Source organism: Protopterus annectens, chromosome 7.part0, assembly GCF_019279795.1.
Source record: "Protopterus annectens isolate FY-2018-M chromosome 7.part0, PAN1.0, whole genome shotgun sequence".
Taxonomy (NCBI): domain Eukaryota; kingdom Metazoa; phylum Chordata; order Ceratodontiformes; family Protopteridae; genus Protopterus; species Protopterus annectens.
The window spans coordinates 917,377,951-917,394,332 of NC_056739.1; the positions used below are offsets into that span (position 1 = coordinate 917,377,951).

The 16,382-nt window shown below is 41.1% G+C and overlaps 1 protein-coding gene across 1 annotated transcript in view; it reads left to right on the forward strand.

The window, feature by feature from the left end:
- NR2E3 (nuclear receptor subfamily 2 group E member 3) overlaps positions 1 to 16,142 on the forward strand; it is a 109,757-nt gene extending 93,615 nt beyond the window's left edge. Inside the window, exon 8 of the mRNA XM_044076354.1 lies at positions 15,584 to 16,142. Coding sequence (XP_043932289.1) covers positions 15,584 to 15,716 — 133 coding nt within the window. The 3' untranslated portion in view covers positions 15,717 to 16,142. The remainder of the gene's footprint in view (positions 1 to 15,583) is intronic.
- Positions 16,143 to 16,382: the final 240 nt, after the last annotated feature.

Below are 16,382 nucleotides of genomic sequence, written 5' to 3' on the forward strand. Positions count from 1 at the left end.
GGTAAAACTGCCCAGTTCAGAACATTTCAACCATAAAGGCCACTCAAACTTGTGTCATTACAGTCAACGGTATCAGTCAACATGCACAGTCTCTGCAGAAGTAAAAGTCATCTGAATAATTCCACATTAAAGAGATCTGTAACTAATAAAAAGGTTGCTGCTAACAAACAACTTTATATTTCAGTGTTTTATCTACCAATTCAGTGTCTGCTGCCATTGAAGAATAAATTGCCTACGTTACATGGTAAGCTGGTAATATTGCACTAGGGAATGGATGGCAAACTGAAAACAGGTTCATAGTTACTAGGCATCTCATCCAAAGAGGGAATATCCAGGACTGCAGCACCCCACCCACTTAAAATAAAACACAGTATCAGCAATCCATCTACATGCTGTGAGAGTAGAACCCACAGCCTTCTGCATCAAGATGCAAACATGCTACCTGTTGCACTACTAACACTGCTTTACATTTTAAACCACAATAGTGATACCATTTGCTAAACAAAACAGTTGCACATTGTAAACAGACAGCATGAGCAGCAGTAAAAATGGCTTCCCTTGAAGCTTACAATTCTTTGAAAATGTATCTGAAACTAAATTCCCTGAAAAATGCAGCTTGATAGTTGGGGAAGAGAATTCAGGCTCTTGTGTTCTGTAGCTAAGGTACAGGATTTGACATTTCAGCCTAAGCAAATTACTAACCACTTGCTAACCCTAGCTAGGGCATTTCACACACACACACACACACACACACACACACACACACACACACACACACACACACACACACACACACACAACCTCTTACATCAAGAAATCTGGACAAAGCCAAAAATAAATAGGGACAGGTTATAAATATTGTTCTCATGAACTTAGAAAATTGCTAGAATAACAGGATTTGTGTTCATATGCATTTTTCTAAAGGATATAAAGTCTAAAACTTAAATGTCTGTCATTATTTAGCAACTTCAATCCTTTTTATAAGGAACAGACAAAAATATAGGGCAAAAATCTGGACATTCTGCAGTAAAAACAAGGAAAAACGAAGCTGGGTTTTGCTGTGGTAAAGATAATATTCAGGTCCAATGTATCTTTGAAATCTGCCTGGAAATTGGCCACCGACATAGATTGTTGTTCTTAACTTGTGGAATGCAGCGACAAATATAAAATACAACGTATTTAGTAATTTAAAATAAAGATGAAAACAGAATGTTTTTGCTTGTATGCTGGAGCGTACTTGCTCACCTTCTGGCATTCCACGTCATCATGCTTAGTAGTAGTACGATGTGGCAAAAATACTTGGCTTAAAAAGCAAATGAGAGAGAACAGAAACATATGGGAACAAAAAAGAGAGGAAAAAAAAATCATAGAATTCTGTGAGTTTGCTTTTGTGGTCATGTCCCTTGTTGACAAGTTACTAGCTAAAGAAGCACAGATAAAAAAACACCAAATGACATAGGATTATGCTAACAAAGTACAGTACTGAAAAGGGGAAATGGGTATGTTCTTGAGAAAGCTTGGCAGAAATCTAATATTATATTCATAATAAAGTATAAATGTATATGACCTTCTGCCTTCAAGAACACATCAGTCAATGTTGTTACAACCTTCAAAGCCTTATAGCAGAAAGGGCGAGAACAACAGATGTGATGGCAAGTAAATATTTTTAAAAGTCTTATTTTTCCATTAGTTATTTTTTGTGAAAACATGAGCAGAACAATCACTGACCAAGACCAAACGTCTAAAGCTGGTGGGAATAGAATGCAGATGCAGCTGCCAGTTAAGAAAATAAATATGCTGAACGAGTGAATTGATTAATTTAAAAGAAATATATATGGCCATTTATACTTAGAGAGTTGTTGCACTTAGGTTCTGCTTTACCTTCCATTTCTATGGGACCCTCTGGATTCCTCTGTTGACCTATATTCTCATTTTCTAGTATGACATTCTAGTGCCTCATCAATCTGTCTGAAAAAAAGTGTTTCCTGAAATTTTGTTGAAATATTCTGCTGTTCAGCTGCCTTACATGCCCCCTCTCCCACTTATCTTCTCAAGCCCACACCACCTTCTTGAGCTACATAATGTAATAAATTCCAGTCAAGCCCATACTCACAGCCTCCTTAAGTGCAGCCACTTTTCCGTCCACCTCCTCCTCCTTCTCCATCCTGGTGTCTGTCCTCTGCTGTGTGTACTCTGTCTGGCCTCCATTGTAGCATGGTACCTGCCCTTTGCTTTGTTTTCCATTGTGTGTGGTTAATTTTCACTCTGGGGCGTGCTTGTTTAAAATATTTAAAAATAAAGTATTAAAAGTATTGACTGCTTCACTGAGGGAGGAGGTTTTTGGACAGACCAATTAAAGGCTTTCAATGTACTGATGGAGTCTAAATTAAATTTAGAAAGGTTTCATGCTTTTTTTAAGTTGGTCCTATTTATATGGTTATAAGCTGGAGAGTGGTAACTAAGAAAGTTTGGATAGGTTCCAGAGGCTATAAATTTACTAGGGTCAGATAAAGGTATCTAGTCTAGAACTGCACCTTTACTGCTGGTATTTTTAAATTTAGTTTAGAGAATGGGCACCCTGACTGCAGAACAAACCTTTTCCAGCAGGGTATTAATATACAATTAATGTCCACTGAAAAACATGTCCGCCAGTTCACTGCAGCATATCAAGTTGCCATGGAGCTTAGACAGAAAAAACTGCTCACTAAGCATTGCTTTCGCTGTTTAGTAAGTGTAAAATAAAGAAAGAAAAAAAATTAAAATAAAAAAGCATGTGTGTGTGTATGTTTATGTCTGTGTGTGAAAGTGTATACATATATAAGAGTAAGAGAGAGATCAATTAAACTATTATGTTACACTCACTAATCAGCACTTTTGCCTTTTAGTGAGTGTAAAAAATAAATGAAACAGGAAAAAAGTGTGTGTGTGTGTATGTGTGTGTGTGTGTTTATGTTGCTGTCTGCATGTGTGAGTGAATGTGTGCACAAAAGCAGAAGAGACAGTGTGTGTGTGTGTGTGTGTGTGTGTGTGTGTGTGTGTGTGTGTGTGTGTGTGTATATGAGTGTGAGAGAGAGAGAGTGAGAGTGATCGAGCTTTCACCTGGCAGCAGCAACATCAGAGGTATCTGTACCTCTCCCATACCTCTCAACCTCGTAGCACAAGAAATCTGGACAGAGAAATAAATAATGGGGGAACAAAGGACCGAAAATAGGGACAGATTTTAAATATTGGTCTTATAAACTCAGAAAGTTGCAAGAATAGCAGGGTTTCTTTAGCATGCATTTAATGAAGCAGAGGTGTGTGTGTGACGGACAGCGAGTGACATGACTACTGTCAGCAGCAGTAAAGAGGTTTGCATAGCTCTGGAGTTTTCAGCTGAAGCAATCTGGATAAAGCCTAAAATGCAGGGGGAACAAAGGCTGTAAATTAGAAACAGATTTTAATTATTGCTCTTATAAAATTACAAATTTGCTTAACTAAAGGATTTGTGTTAGCATGAATTTTCTGAATGAAATAAAAGTCTGAAACTCAAATGTATGTCATTAGTAACTTCGATCTCCAATGACTGCCAACGAATCAAACAATTTAGGAGTAAGGGACCAAAAAATGAAGTAAATACCTGGTTATTTTTTAAAGTGCTATATTTTGGATACAAAATGCTTCCTACAACACCATTAATATATACTATAGCAAGTTTGAAACATTTGGAGGAGGAACTATTTTGCATCAAAATATATAAAAAAATATAGTAATAAAAAAAAAAAAAGTAAAACACAATAATTTTACAGACATCCCATTCTCTAAGAGCAATAATGCCCTCCAGGGTGTGTGTTAATGTGTAATTAACGCCCTTCCAGGGATGTGGAGGCCCTCTGCCTGCGGCATTGGGCCTCAGGTGTTAACTACACATTAACACACACCCTGTAGGGCATTATTGCTTGCATGTGTATGTAAGGTTTTGCCAGTCAATTTTACATCTCCTAGTGTGATTTTTTTTTCATAAGATATATAATTAGCTGTCCAGGACAGGATTTTTTCTAAAGCTGTTATATTTTTTTCCAGGCAGGATATAGACTGCAACAAAACAGCTGTTTTTTTATTGTTAAGCTTTCGTAGTGATTTCCGCATTTTGGAATTGTGGGATGTTGTGTGAATCGGGAGAGAGATTGTATGAACTTGAATAAATTAAGGCTACCTTACCTGCTGTCTTGTGAGGCCACATCAGCTCTGATAATTCTGAAGCCTGAGGCAGTAGTTCAGAATCTTTAATGCTAGGCTTAAGCCAGGTTTCTGTGATAGCAAGTATATCAGGATTATACTGTGATATCCAGGCATGTAGTTTTGCAGTTAGGATACAGAGGTTGATAGTGCCGATTTTTTATTTTTTTTTGGAAGACAAGTGGGAGATTGCTGGTGTGAGGAAATTGATATGTTAATTAGAATGGATCGGTGGATGTTTGATGATAGGACGGTACAGCTAGAAGAGGTGTAGTTTGAGGTGGTAGATGAAGGTGGGTTAATTAGTTCACAATTTTGTAGGGGTGGTTCTTTGCTATTTAGATAAACTGACAAGTTTTCAGGTTCTGGATTTGGGTGGACATTACCCCACTGTAGGATTTTTGAGAGGTAGGGTATTGATTTAGAGGGGACCTGCATTGTTTTTAATTTTTTGAATATAGTGGTAGTAGTGAAGTATTTTGTGCTTAAAGTAAAGACAAGGTGAGTAATTAGAAAGACAGGGAGATATATTGGTATTCCATAGTGTGCTGAATAAACCGCAGTAGGAGAGTTGTATAGAGGTGAAAGTATGCAGTGGTAGTTTGTTAGACAGGATGTTAGTAGCAGCGGAAACAGACATGATGCTTGGAGAAACATTTAAAATGTTGGTAGTTATAGAGAAGAGCAAAAAGTGGCGTCTAGTATGAAGTGACGGGAGCCAGAGATGGAGTTAATGAAAAGAGGTAACCGAAGAAGGTTTGTGTTATTAGTTAATTCTCTGTAATAACGAAAAAGGAAACTGAGGACATCAATGATGTTTGAAGTCAGTCAGCGGTATAAGGAGCAGAATATAACTAAGCACACTAGCTGCATGTAACTATATGAACAAATGAGGCAGATGTAATTTCTGTGGTCGGGAGGCATGAGATCCTGTGAGTTGTTATTTATGAGCTGGTCATGTTGTTGCAGGTGGAAGGAGTTAGGGGTCTTCTGACAGGCTGGAATTTGGACTGAGAGGGGTAGGCCCAGTTTAAAGGAAATTATGTCAGGAGTGGGGGGTGGGGTGGGGGTAGGGTGTGAAGCAAAGCCAAGTTTAACAAGGTAAATTGGAACAGGATAAAACTGACTCCTGCAGGAAAATAGGATTAGCAAAAGGTAAGTAAAAATGTCTTAATAATCTAGGAAACAGCAATAGCAGTGCCAGTGTTAAAAACTAACAGCAAAAAGTTGGAAGTATTAATATGAAAAACAGGGAATATCATAACAGCAGGAGATAGAAATGGACAGTGTAGCAAACAGCAGTATGAGGGTGATAAAGGAAATAGAACTAGGCCAGCCCAGATGGAAGAAAGTAGATAGGGAGTCTGGTGAGATATAAGTATCAGACAGGGGAAAGAGAGCAACGAAAATCAGTAGTAACTTACTGTCCCTTACAGCTGAGAGATAAACAGGATAGTGGTTAGGGTACAGCAGGAGAATAAAAAATAAACAAATGGGCTCCAGTAGGAAGGGGGGCCGTTTTGGAAAGTATTTCTGAAACACCTTAGTATTCAATAAAGTAATGTGAAATTGGGCAGTTGCATCATTCTAAGGCAGGAGATCAAACAACAGTGAATTTTCCCAATACTAACCCAGGAGGCACCTAAATAATCAATTACAATATAGGGAAGGTCCTTACTTAAGGCGCTTCTTTATAAATTTTCCCTGTGGACCTGTAATAACTAAGTGTCCTGTCCCGGCTTTGGAGCCTTGCCTGACACTACCATAGAAGTCATTCTGGAAAGGGGGGGGGTTGAGCCTAGCATCACTGTATTTAAGGCACTTCTTTGTGACTTTTCACTCTAGTGCTCTGTGGAGCTAAAATAATTGGGTGTCCTGACCCTGCTTCAGAGCCTTGTCTGATGTTATTAATGATGTTAGTCTTGTGGGGGGGGGGGGTTGAAACTAGCTTTGCTGTACTTAAGGCAGTTCTTTGTGACTTTCCATTCTAATGCCCTCTAGAACTAAAATAATGAAGTCCCCTGACCCTGCTTTGGAGCCTTGTCTGATCTTTTGTTTCTGGTTCTGACAAGAAAGTATTTTTATAGTGTCCAGCCTAAGCCCAAAAGTTATTATGGAAAGCAGCGTCATGGTAAAAATGACTATATAGAGACACAGCATTTTCAAAATGTTCTGAATCACTTTATTTCTTGTGTGCCTTTGGTCAATGCAATGCTAAAACAGGCCTTTGATGACTTGATATGTTCTCCTAGTTATGAGTAAAACTAAATAAATAATTGCAAGTATAAATTAGGTGGGGCATCGCAGGCTGGAAAAAGTGTGACATCAAAAAAGATCCTGAGATATAGTGAAAAAAACAAGAAATGATTAGGTTCATAGGTTCAATGGTAGGTACTAGGCTATCTGCCCGAAGGCATTTATAAGCCTAGCCAGAATGTGTTGGCTTTCGCCGCCCCCTTAGATTAGTTCCCTGTGCCTCTGTCCAGCAGAGCCATTGAAGTGATCCCTGGGTTAAACTTTCTGTTTCCCATCCACTTGTCAAGGTTTCTCTTGAAGAGGGTTATCAAGGAGCTCTGCCTAATGTAGATTGGAATCTTGTTCCAGAGCATGGGAAGTCTCTGGGACAGGAATCTATCCCTCCAGAACATCCTATTTATTGTTGTGGTGAGGTTTAGATCCCTGGAGTGTGTGACTCGAGGGGATATGGTTTTCTTTAGGTGGTGCATGTCCATCAATTCTGGGTAGGACATGGCCTTGTATGTCAGGCAGAGATCACCTCTGAGTAGGCGGTATGCAACCGAGTACAGCTGGAGTTTCTTCAGTCGAGCTGCAAAGGGCATCTGCTTAAGGCCAGTGATCCTCTTGGTAAGGAAATTCTGTGGTCTGTCCAGTTGTTGAGGGTGTCTTGTAAGGTACATCCCAAATGGGGCATTGTACTCTATGATGGGTCTGATGAGTGATGCGCAGAGGGGCCCAATGACCTCTTTCGATCTGGATGCAAACCCTTTTGTGATTAGGTGGGCCACATAGAAGGATTTTCTAACCACTTTGGCAATGTGATTATCAAAGGAGAGGTTACTATCTACTTGGGTCCCCAGATCCCTTATTATGTCTTCCATATTTAGGGGACTACCACCTATGTGGTAGCTTGTGGGTACTTTGTTTTTTCCAAAGGGATGATTATGCACTTTTTGGCATTTAGCTTGAGGCCATGGTTTTGACACCAGGTATCTGTGTCAATGAGACCCTTTTGGAGGATGTCTGTGTCAGCCAGAGAGTCAATTATAGCCCCTAGTTTGCAGTCGTCTGCGAACTTGGTCAGCCATAGTCCTCCTGTGCTTGACTGTACCTCTGAGAAGTATATGCCGAACAGGAGGAGTCCTAGGACTGAGCCCTGGGGAACGCCACTTGGAACCGGTTTAGAGTCAGAACTAGCTCCCGCAACTCTTACCATGTGGGTTCTGTCCGTAAGCCAGTTGGCAACCCATCTTGTGACATAGGGGTTTGTGTTCAGGCTGGTGAGCCTGTCTATAATACCTGAGTGGGGAATGGTGTCAAAGGCCTTTGCGAGGTCTATGTAGGCTGTGTGGACCACCTTTCCCTCATCTATAGCCTTGGTAACTGTCTCAAAGAAGTCCACCAGGTTTAGGAGGCATGATCTGCCCTTAACAAAGCCGAACTGGGTAGGGTCCAGTGTTTGGAGGTTCCCAATGTCTCTGTTAATGAGATCCATGATGATGTGCTCCATAGCTTTGCAGACCAAGCTAGTCAGGCTTATAGGGTGATAGTTCCTGTGGTCCGTTGTGGCTCCACCTTTGTGGAGTGGAATAACCGTTGCTGTGCACCACTCTGTGGGCATGTAGCCTGTGGAGAGGCTGAGTTTAAACAGTGTGTTTAGGTGAGGGGTTAGTTCATCTTTGAGCTTGTGTAGGACGCAGCCTGGGATACCGTCCAGTCCCATTGATGCTGTGTTTTTGGCTTTGGAGTGGGCTGTTTTAACCTGAGTGTCTGTGATTTCAGGGGCACTACATTCTTCTGGTATAGTTATGGACCCTTTTAGGGGTGAGAGGGGGGTGATGTTTGCACTGAACCTGTCTGCCAGGATGTTGGCTATATTTGTCGGTTCAGTGTATTTTGTGTCATTCTGCACAAACTCCAAGCAGATCTGAGAATTGCACTTAGATTCTTGACATAGCTAAAGAATGCCTTGTGGTTATCTTTGGAGTCCATGGCAATTTTTCTTTCGAAGCTAGCCTTGGATGATTTTATGAGGGAACGTAGTTTCTTGCTGATACTGATCAGGGATTTCTTCCCTTCTTGGGATTTTACTCTTTTCTGTACTAGTTTCTTCCTTCTATTGTATAGCTTGTTTATGGCAGGGGTCCACCAAACTGGTTTCCTTTTCTTGGAGGAGTGAGTCTTGGTTTTGTTTGGTATAGCACGATCCATGCATTCGTTTAGGTGCCCATAGAGTGCATTAGTAAAGGCTTTTGTAGCTTGGACAGCGTTATCCTTTAGTATGAGGGCTTTTAATCTTCCCACCTCGGTCTTAAGTAACGTGAAGTTTGCTTTTGAAAAGTTTTTCATGGTGGTTTCTTTGAACGGGGGTGGTGGCGGAATGTGGATATCCAGAATGATTAGTTTATGGTCAGATCTAACCAGTGAGGAGTTGACCTCCAGTGTGGAACACTGGTCGCCCATGTTGGTGATGACCAGGTCCAATATGTTGTCACCTCTGGTGGGGGTGTTGACCAATTGATCCAGGGCATTTGAGTTTATAAATTCTAGGAAATGTTGGGCAAGGGAGTTTGTACTTGAGTAGTTCTCCCAGTTAATGTTTGGGTAATTGAAATCACCCAATATCAGGGTGTTTGGTAGGACCTTTATGTTTCCAAGTGTTTCCAGGAATGCGGAGTGGGGGTCCTGGGACAAGGTGGGTGATCTGTAGCAAGCTATAATTTGAATAGCAGTTTTGCCCGTTGTTAGTTGCACATGGATGATCTCTGAAGCATCGTGCTGTGCACTAACCTGGAGGTGTGCATATCCTTGATGAATGGATACCCTCCCCCCACCTTTTGTATTTCGTTCCGGGTTGTGTGACCGAAATGTATGGTATAAGTTGTAGCCTGGTAGTACTGGGGTGCTCTCTGGAGCCTTAAACCAGGTTTCTGTGACTGCACATGTATCGATTTTCTCCATACTGAGGAGTGCCTCGAGTGCATGCATTTTGAGGTTTAGACTTCTGGCATTGAGTAGCATTACCCTCAGTTTTTTGTTACTTGTGCTATTTACGGCGTTGGGTTTGTCGTTTGAGCCTTGCCTAAAAAAGGCAATATGTGGTGGCAAGAGCCTTGGCCAGTATTTGAAAGCCTAAGGGTGACAGGTTCAAGCCATCTCTAGCGAAACAGAGTGGCTTTTCGAGCATGTCATCCCAGGCTGACAGACACTGGATCCCCTTTGAATGACACCAGAAGCTTAGCCAATTGTTGAAATTGATATTTTTTTCTCTATACCGTGGTATCATTCTTGGTGAGGGCAGGATGCTACTCAGGGTCAGGGTCATGCCTGCCTGGGCTACATGATCAGAGAGCTCTTCCATGTCTCTTTTCATGTAGTTCAGGGAGGTATGTGACCTAAGTGCTTGTATTATATGGTGGATCCTGGCACCCGACAGGCAGCTAACAGTAACCTTCTCCTTATTCAGCCTAGTGAGAGGGCCTAACTATAGAGTCACCTATTACTAGTGTGTTGGGTATGTTATTTTGCCTTAAGGGCTGTGATTGCGTGGCACTCTGGTTTTGTGAAGTATGTGTTTAATGGTTTGTGTTGGGGGGGTGGAGGTTGCTTGGATGTGTCCTTTGGTGGTCTCTGTTGCTTTTGCAGATTTTTATTTAGAGCTTCTGAGTATGTTTTAGTGAATTTATGTGGGTTTTTTGCCGGTGCTGGTTTCATAGGTCTATATGAGACTGGCGGTGTGATGCAAGTAATTCCCTTCTCCTCTTGACTGCCTGGTCCAGTCTTGGGTTGAGAGAGCTTAGGCTCCAGTTTGGCTGTATAGTTGCATCTCTCGCATGTATTAGTGTTTGATGGAAGGAGGAGAGGGTTGTCTGTGTATATGAGGCAATTGTAACATTCCCTCAAAATGCCCAGATTCACCAGTTGGACCGGAGAGTACACCTGAAACTGCCCTTTGGACATGCCTGGATAGGTACAGTGAACTGTTTTACTGACTGGCTGGTAAGGTCGAATAGAGAGCCTTGTCCTTCTCTACAGTATAGGGGGGTCTAGTGCTAAGGTTTATTAGTGCTTGCTATGAGTTTTGAGCAAGTGCCGGGATGAGAAGTGAATGGTTTGAATGCTTAAGTTGAAAGTTTGTCTAGTTCCAAGGGAAAATTGAAGAGTAGACTTTGTGGAGCCGGGAATAGTTATATCCTAGCTAACCAGCGCTGCCCGGCACTCAAAAACCTCGCAAATGCGGGTTTTATAGCAAGGAAATGAAAGAGAGAGAAATTAGCCCAAAATGGCCAATAAACTACTAATTTCTGGGCTAAAACCACTCCTCCAGTGACAGATAGGCTGCTCAAAGCTCCCCCTCTCTAGAAACTCTAGAAAATCAGTGTTTTATGCAGAATTAGCTAAAGGCAGCAAGAAAATGCAGAAAATGATACTTAATCACTCCAAAGTCTCTCTTTTGTCTCTCTGCTGCTGTAGAACTCTGCAGGGCACCAGGCAGGAGCTTGCTGAGCTGTATACTAGCACAAAAACCTCGCAAATGTGGGTTTTATAGCAGGAAAATGAAAGAGATAGAAATTAGCCCAAAATGGCCAATAAACTACTAATTTCAGGGCTGAAACCACTCCTCCAGGGACAGATAGGCTGCTCAAAGCTCCCTCTCTCACAGTGAACAGAGAAACTTCCTTCTATCCAAAGTAAGGTATGGGCAAACACAGAAACTTGTAACACAGCCCTGAATTCAGCACTAACCTGAAAACTGGACTATAAAAGCTTAGACGGGAAAACAAGTATATTTGGATTGGATTGTGGAAAAAAGAATAACGAATTAAAGAAAAAGGATTTCAGGGATACACAAACAGCAATGCGCATGTATATCTGCCGTATCTAATAGTGATTCAGATGTAACAAGGGATGCTATGCTTGAAACTTCAAAAGTTCTGCTGCTGTAACTCATTGATAACAGGAGTAAACTCATTTTTGCAAAGAAAAGTAATTAACCAGAGCCATAACAAGTTTGATAGGTACAACATTATCAGATCCAAGGAAAGGCTTAGAAAAATTAATGGTGTCAAAAATTAAGGGATTAAGACCGCCTTATTGCACAGAGAAAATAATGGTTTGAAAAGAAAATGGGAAGGCGAAAACTGGAAGAAAATCTTATAACTAGTAGCAAAGGGGATAGCAAAGAAAATTGTACCAATTTCAGTCAGAGCATTTCCTGTATACAGAGATATTGCTTTAATGCACATTTCAATAAGTTATGAAAATTTAAAAAATGACTCTGTGGTTATTAGTGGATAAGAGGTACCTAGGAACAAAACAGTAGTAAGAAGTTAGGCAAATCATTTTTATCTTTGCAGGACCAGCTTGATGGGTCCTCTATCTGCACTCATTTGGCCCATTAATTTCCTGGGGTGAGAGCCTACAGCAAATTCATTCTTACGTGGGAAACCCTAGAAAGCCCTTTTATTTTTATGTGGGAAACCCTATCAGCCCAGTCATTCACCAAGAGTCAAGTGATAGACAGTGAGCCAGCTTGCTGGTCCTGGAGAGCATCCTATCCGCCTCTATGGAGCCCCCTCCTTCTTCCTCATGGCAGCTCTCTAAGCCCCACTGCAGGTGCCTGATGCAGGGAGTGTCTCCACATGTTGACTTGGCTACATGCATATGTCAATAACAGTGCATGCTTGTGGGCTTATGCTTCAGAAGTACGACACCTGGTACCCCTGCTAGGTGTCACCCAAATGGTATACTGAGCTGTCTGCCTCCCACCAGGATGGGTAAGCTGTCATTGAGCTCTCACCATTATCTTCCCCGGCCAATGCAATCCTGGACTCAAACCACTAATCAAACTGGGTCACCGGGGCCATAGTCAGGGATTTGTCCCTCTACACCACTAGAGTTGGCTATTAGACAAATCATTTCAGGGATCAGAAATGAATGTAAAGAGACAGGGGTGAAGGAAGACCTTACTTAGGAACAAAAAGAAATGAGCTGCGCTGACAAATTTTCTAAAATGTCAGTTGTTCAGCAGGTAAGGGAGAATAAAGCCAGTGAAGTGCTGTAGGCAAGTATGTCGGGAGAGGAGATGGTGCCAGCTGGAATTACAGAAGCTGGAAAAGAAGCACATGAAACTCAAAGCAGCTGAATGAATGTGATAACTGTAAGTGGAGAAGCGTGAAAAGGAGATGACCTTCCTACTCTAGAAGTATGAGTCATAAGTAGGCAAATGTCCCACCCAAGCAGCCCAGTTCAGTACCACAATATAAGGAACGATTATTTAGATTCTTTTAAGGTCCTTTGAGAGGATGTAACTTCAGTACCAAGTTGACTAAGAGCAATGGGTGAAGTTTTTAACTCCCTTGCTCATGGGTAAAGCAATGCATGCAGTTGCTAAACTTAATGATGTTGACTGATTAAATTATGGCAGAATTAAAGAATCCTTGCTTGTTAACAGCTAACTCCAGAATTGCTTAGAAAAAAGTTTACAGATTACAGGAGAAAGGCAAATGAAAGTCTGACTACTTTGCAGAAATCAACATTTATTTTCACAGCTGGATGACTAGATGTCATGTTACCATGTTAAGTTCTTGTAGATCTGTTGGTCAGGGAACAGGCCCTTAGCACTATTCCTAAAGACATGAGGATTTAGCTGGTAGACCAGGAGTGTAACACTGCAGAGAAAATTCGAAGGAAAGAGGATCTTTACCTAGCTAGCAGGATGCCACTGCATAGGTGGGGAGGACTCAGCACTTCACATGGGTATAGGGGAACCCATGAGGGGCAGCCTAAGCCATCCCAGCAGAATACATAGGACAAGAGGGAGATACAGGTTCAGGTTCATACTTAGGTTTTGGGATTAGATGTTTTAAATGTAACCAAATGGGGCATGTACAGTCTTCATGTCCACTAAAGTGTGGGTGTGTGTCAGGGAGTCAAAGATCTCAGGGAGCATCAAGCAAAAGTAGCCCCATAACAACCTTCTACTATTGTAGTGCAACACCTGTACCTATCACAAAAGTTTGTATCCCCACCTGATAGAAGGGAAGGAGGCCATTGCCAAAAGGGACACAGCATCAGACATAACCATAGTCAAACCTACAGTGGTCACACATGAGCGCTATTTGCCTGGGCAGTCCACTCCAGTTAGAGCCTAAAGTGGAAAGCCTTTTTAGATGCCTTTGGCCAGAGTCTATCTGGACTGGGAAAAGGTACAAGACAGTAAGCAGGTAGCTGTGTTTAGCAGCATTCCAACTGATGTCCTAATAAGAACTTATTTTGACAGTGCATTACCTTTTGTGTGTGCTGTTACACACAGCCAGGCATGGAGGCAAACCTCTGGGGAAGGCATTTGGGCAAAGACCCAGCTAGAGCCCACAGCTGCATCCTGGGCTAGTGATATCACTACTTTGGAGGGGGATCTGGGTATTAGCAGTGATCCAGGATCTGAGCCCCAGTAGGGGGATGGCATGGAAGGCAAGACATAGATGTCCCCTCAGAAGTCTATAACATATTGAATAAAGGTACAGTGCTTCTTGTCTTTTCTGGTAGGATAGGGTTTTTAAGCCAGTGATGAACTTAGGAACTATCAGTGCTGAATATAAGGAGACAATGACCTCTTCAGATCTGAATGAATAATTGGCAATTATCTTTACTTAGTAAACAGACTTTCTGACTATTATTGTCACATGATCAAAGCAGAGGAAATTACCAACCCTACTTCCAAGGTCTTTAACAACATTCTCATTTTGGAGTGGGGTATTCTGTATACTAGGGGAGAGGATGTTTACCAAATGTGACAATATTGCACATTTTAGCATTACAATTGAACACATTTTAGTACACTATGAGTGTAAGTTCCTGCTAAAGAGCTTTGGCATCAGATGGAGACATGACAATAATATGCAGACTTGGCTAACCAGGTGTCTTAGTTCATGGTCTGGGAATCAGAAAAGTAAACGCTGAACAAAAGAGCTCCCAGCACTGAGCCCTGAGCGACACCACCTGTCACCTTCATACTCTGTGATGAAACACCTGCTACCTGCACTGTGTGGGTCCTATCTTTTGGCCACCCTAGTGCAATGCATTAAACATGCTAATTATGCAAGCATGGGGATTGGTGTTAAAGATCATTGTCAAGTCAAGTTACACTGTCTGGAAGTAGGACCACTGTCAACAGCCTGTTTTACCCTTTTGAAGTTAGACAGACTGGAAGTAGGACCACTGTCAACAGCCTGTTTTACCCTTTTGAAGTTAGACAGACTGGAAGTAGGACCACTGTCAACAGCCTGTTTTACCCTTTTGAAGTTAGACAGACTGGAAGTAGGACCACTGTCAACAGCCTGTTTTACCCTTTTGAAGTTAGACAGACTGGAAGTAGGACCACTGTCAACAGCCTGTTTTACCCTTTTGAAGTTAGACAGACTGGAAGTAGGACCACTGTCAACAGCCTGTTTTACCCTTTTGAAGTTAGACAGACTGGAAGTAGGACCACTGTCAACAGCCTGTTTTACCCTTTTGAAGTTAGACAAATTCATTAGGAAGGATCTAGCCTTGACAAACCAAAGTCTGGTTAAATAGTTTAAGGAGTGGCTGCGTCAGGGCTTGTTTAGTACACTTTATTAAACAGCCAGGTATATTATCATGTCCCATGGAAGGAGCATTTTTTAGTCTTGGAGTGATCCTTACATTTTTGCAATATCAAAGTAATTGTGTAAGTGTGACTGTTTTGATTTAACAGCTATTTGTAATACATGTATGTGACTAATGAGTTGCTTTTTCATTCAGTTTAAGCATTTAAACCATGTAAGGCCCATTAAACTCAATTTATTTTCTGAAGCAGAGATTTGGTGCAGTGAGTGGGGAATGAAGGAATCAAACTCGAGTATAAACGTAACACTCATTAACATCTTGTAGATTTTAGTCTATTGCCAGACTGAGGCTTTTGCCTTAGCACTTACTCACTAAAAATGATAATGAGAAAATATATTCAATAAATGTATTATGTCAATTAAAGTAAAAATGCAAAATTTTCTCCAAACTCAAAATATTTATGTTTTTGCAAACTGTTTGCATATTATCAGTTACAGATGTTTTTGCTACTAATCACCTTCTTTCTTCTAATTTCCAGGTTTGGAAAACTGCTGTTACTCCTCCCTTCCCTCAGATTCATCACCTCTGAGCGTATAGAGCTGCTTTTTTTCCACAGGACCATAGGGAACACACCCATGGAGAAACTGCTCTGTGACATGTTCAAAAACTGAGAAATTGTATTAACACCTACCAGTCACTTTTTTCAGACACAGCAAACCTCTTGGAGGAGAGACAGAAGCTTTGTAATTCAGCAGCAAAACAATTAAAATTTGAAACTCTGAATGAGTTACGTTGTCTTCGTTAAGAGAATCTGTTCTAGTTTGCGTCCCATGATATCCACTTCATTCAACCAATTAAAATAATAAAGGGAAATAAAAAAAGGACGCAGGAGAAGTTGTTTCAGCCATTTTTGGAAAGAGTTTACCACTGTCCTTTAAGTGATTTCTTTATCTCTTGGTAATTTCCATATTATTGCTTGTAGGTCTAAACTACTGACTGTCTATGACTGATGCTATTTGTCCTAGTGAATGTCATTCCATTCCCCTATTTATTCTGAATCTGAAGACAGAGTTAAGTCCTCATCAGATTATATGAACCTCCAACATGCTTTTTTGCAAGAATTACACATTTTGCACAGTGTCTGTGACTTAACCAGTTGCCTACTGGTATGGTTGGGTCCTGGCTCTAGCAGGTAGCTTCAGAAAACACTTGGGCATTGCTGGAAGAAAGTATATGTATCACAGAGTATTAGTAAATATTCTGAAAAGTAAAACAGTGAAGTAAAAATGAAAACTGGAAAGAAAAATCCCAAAACCACTGAAAGACAGCTTTTGGGT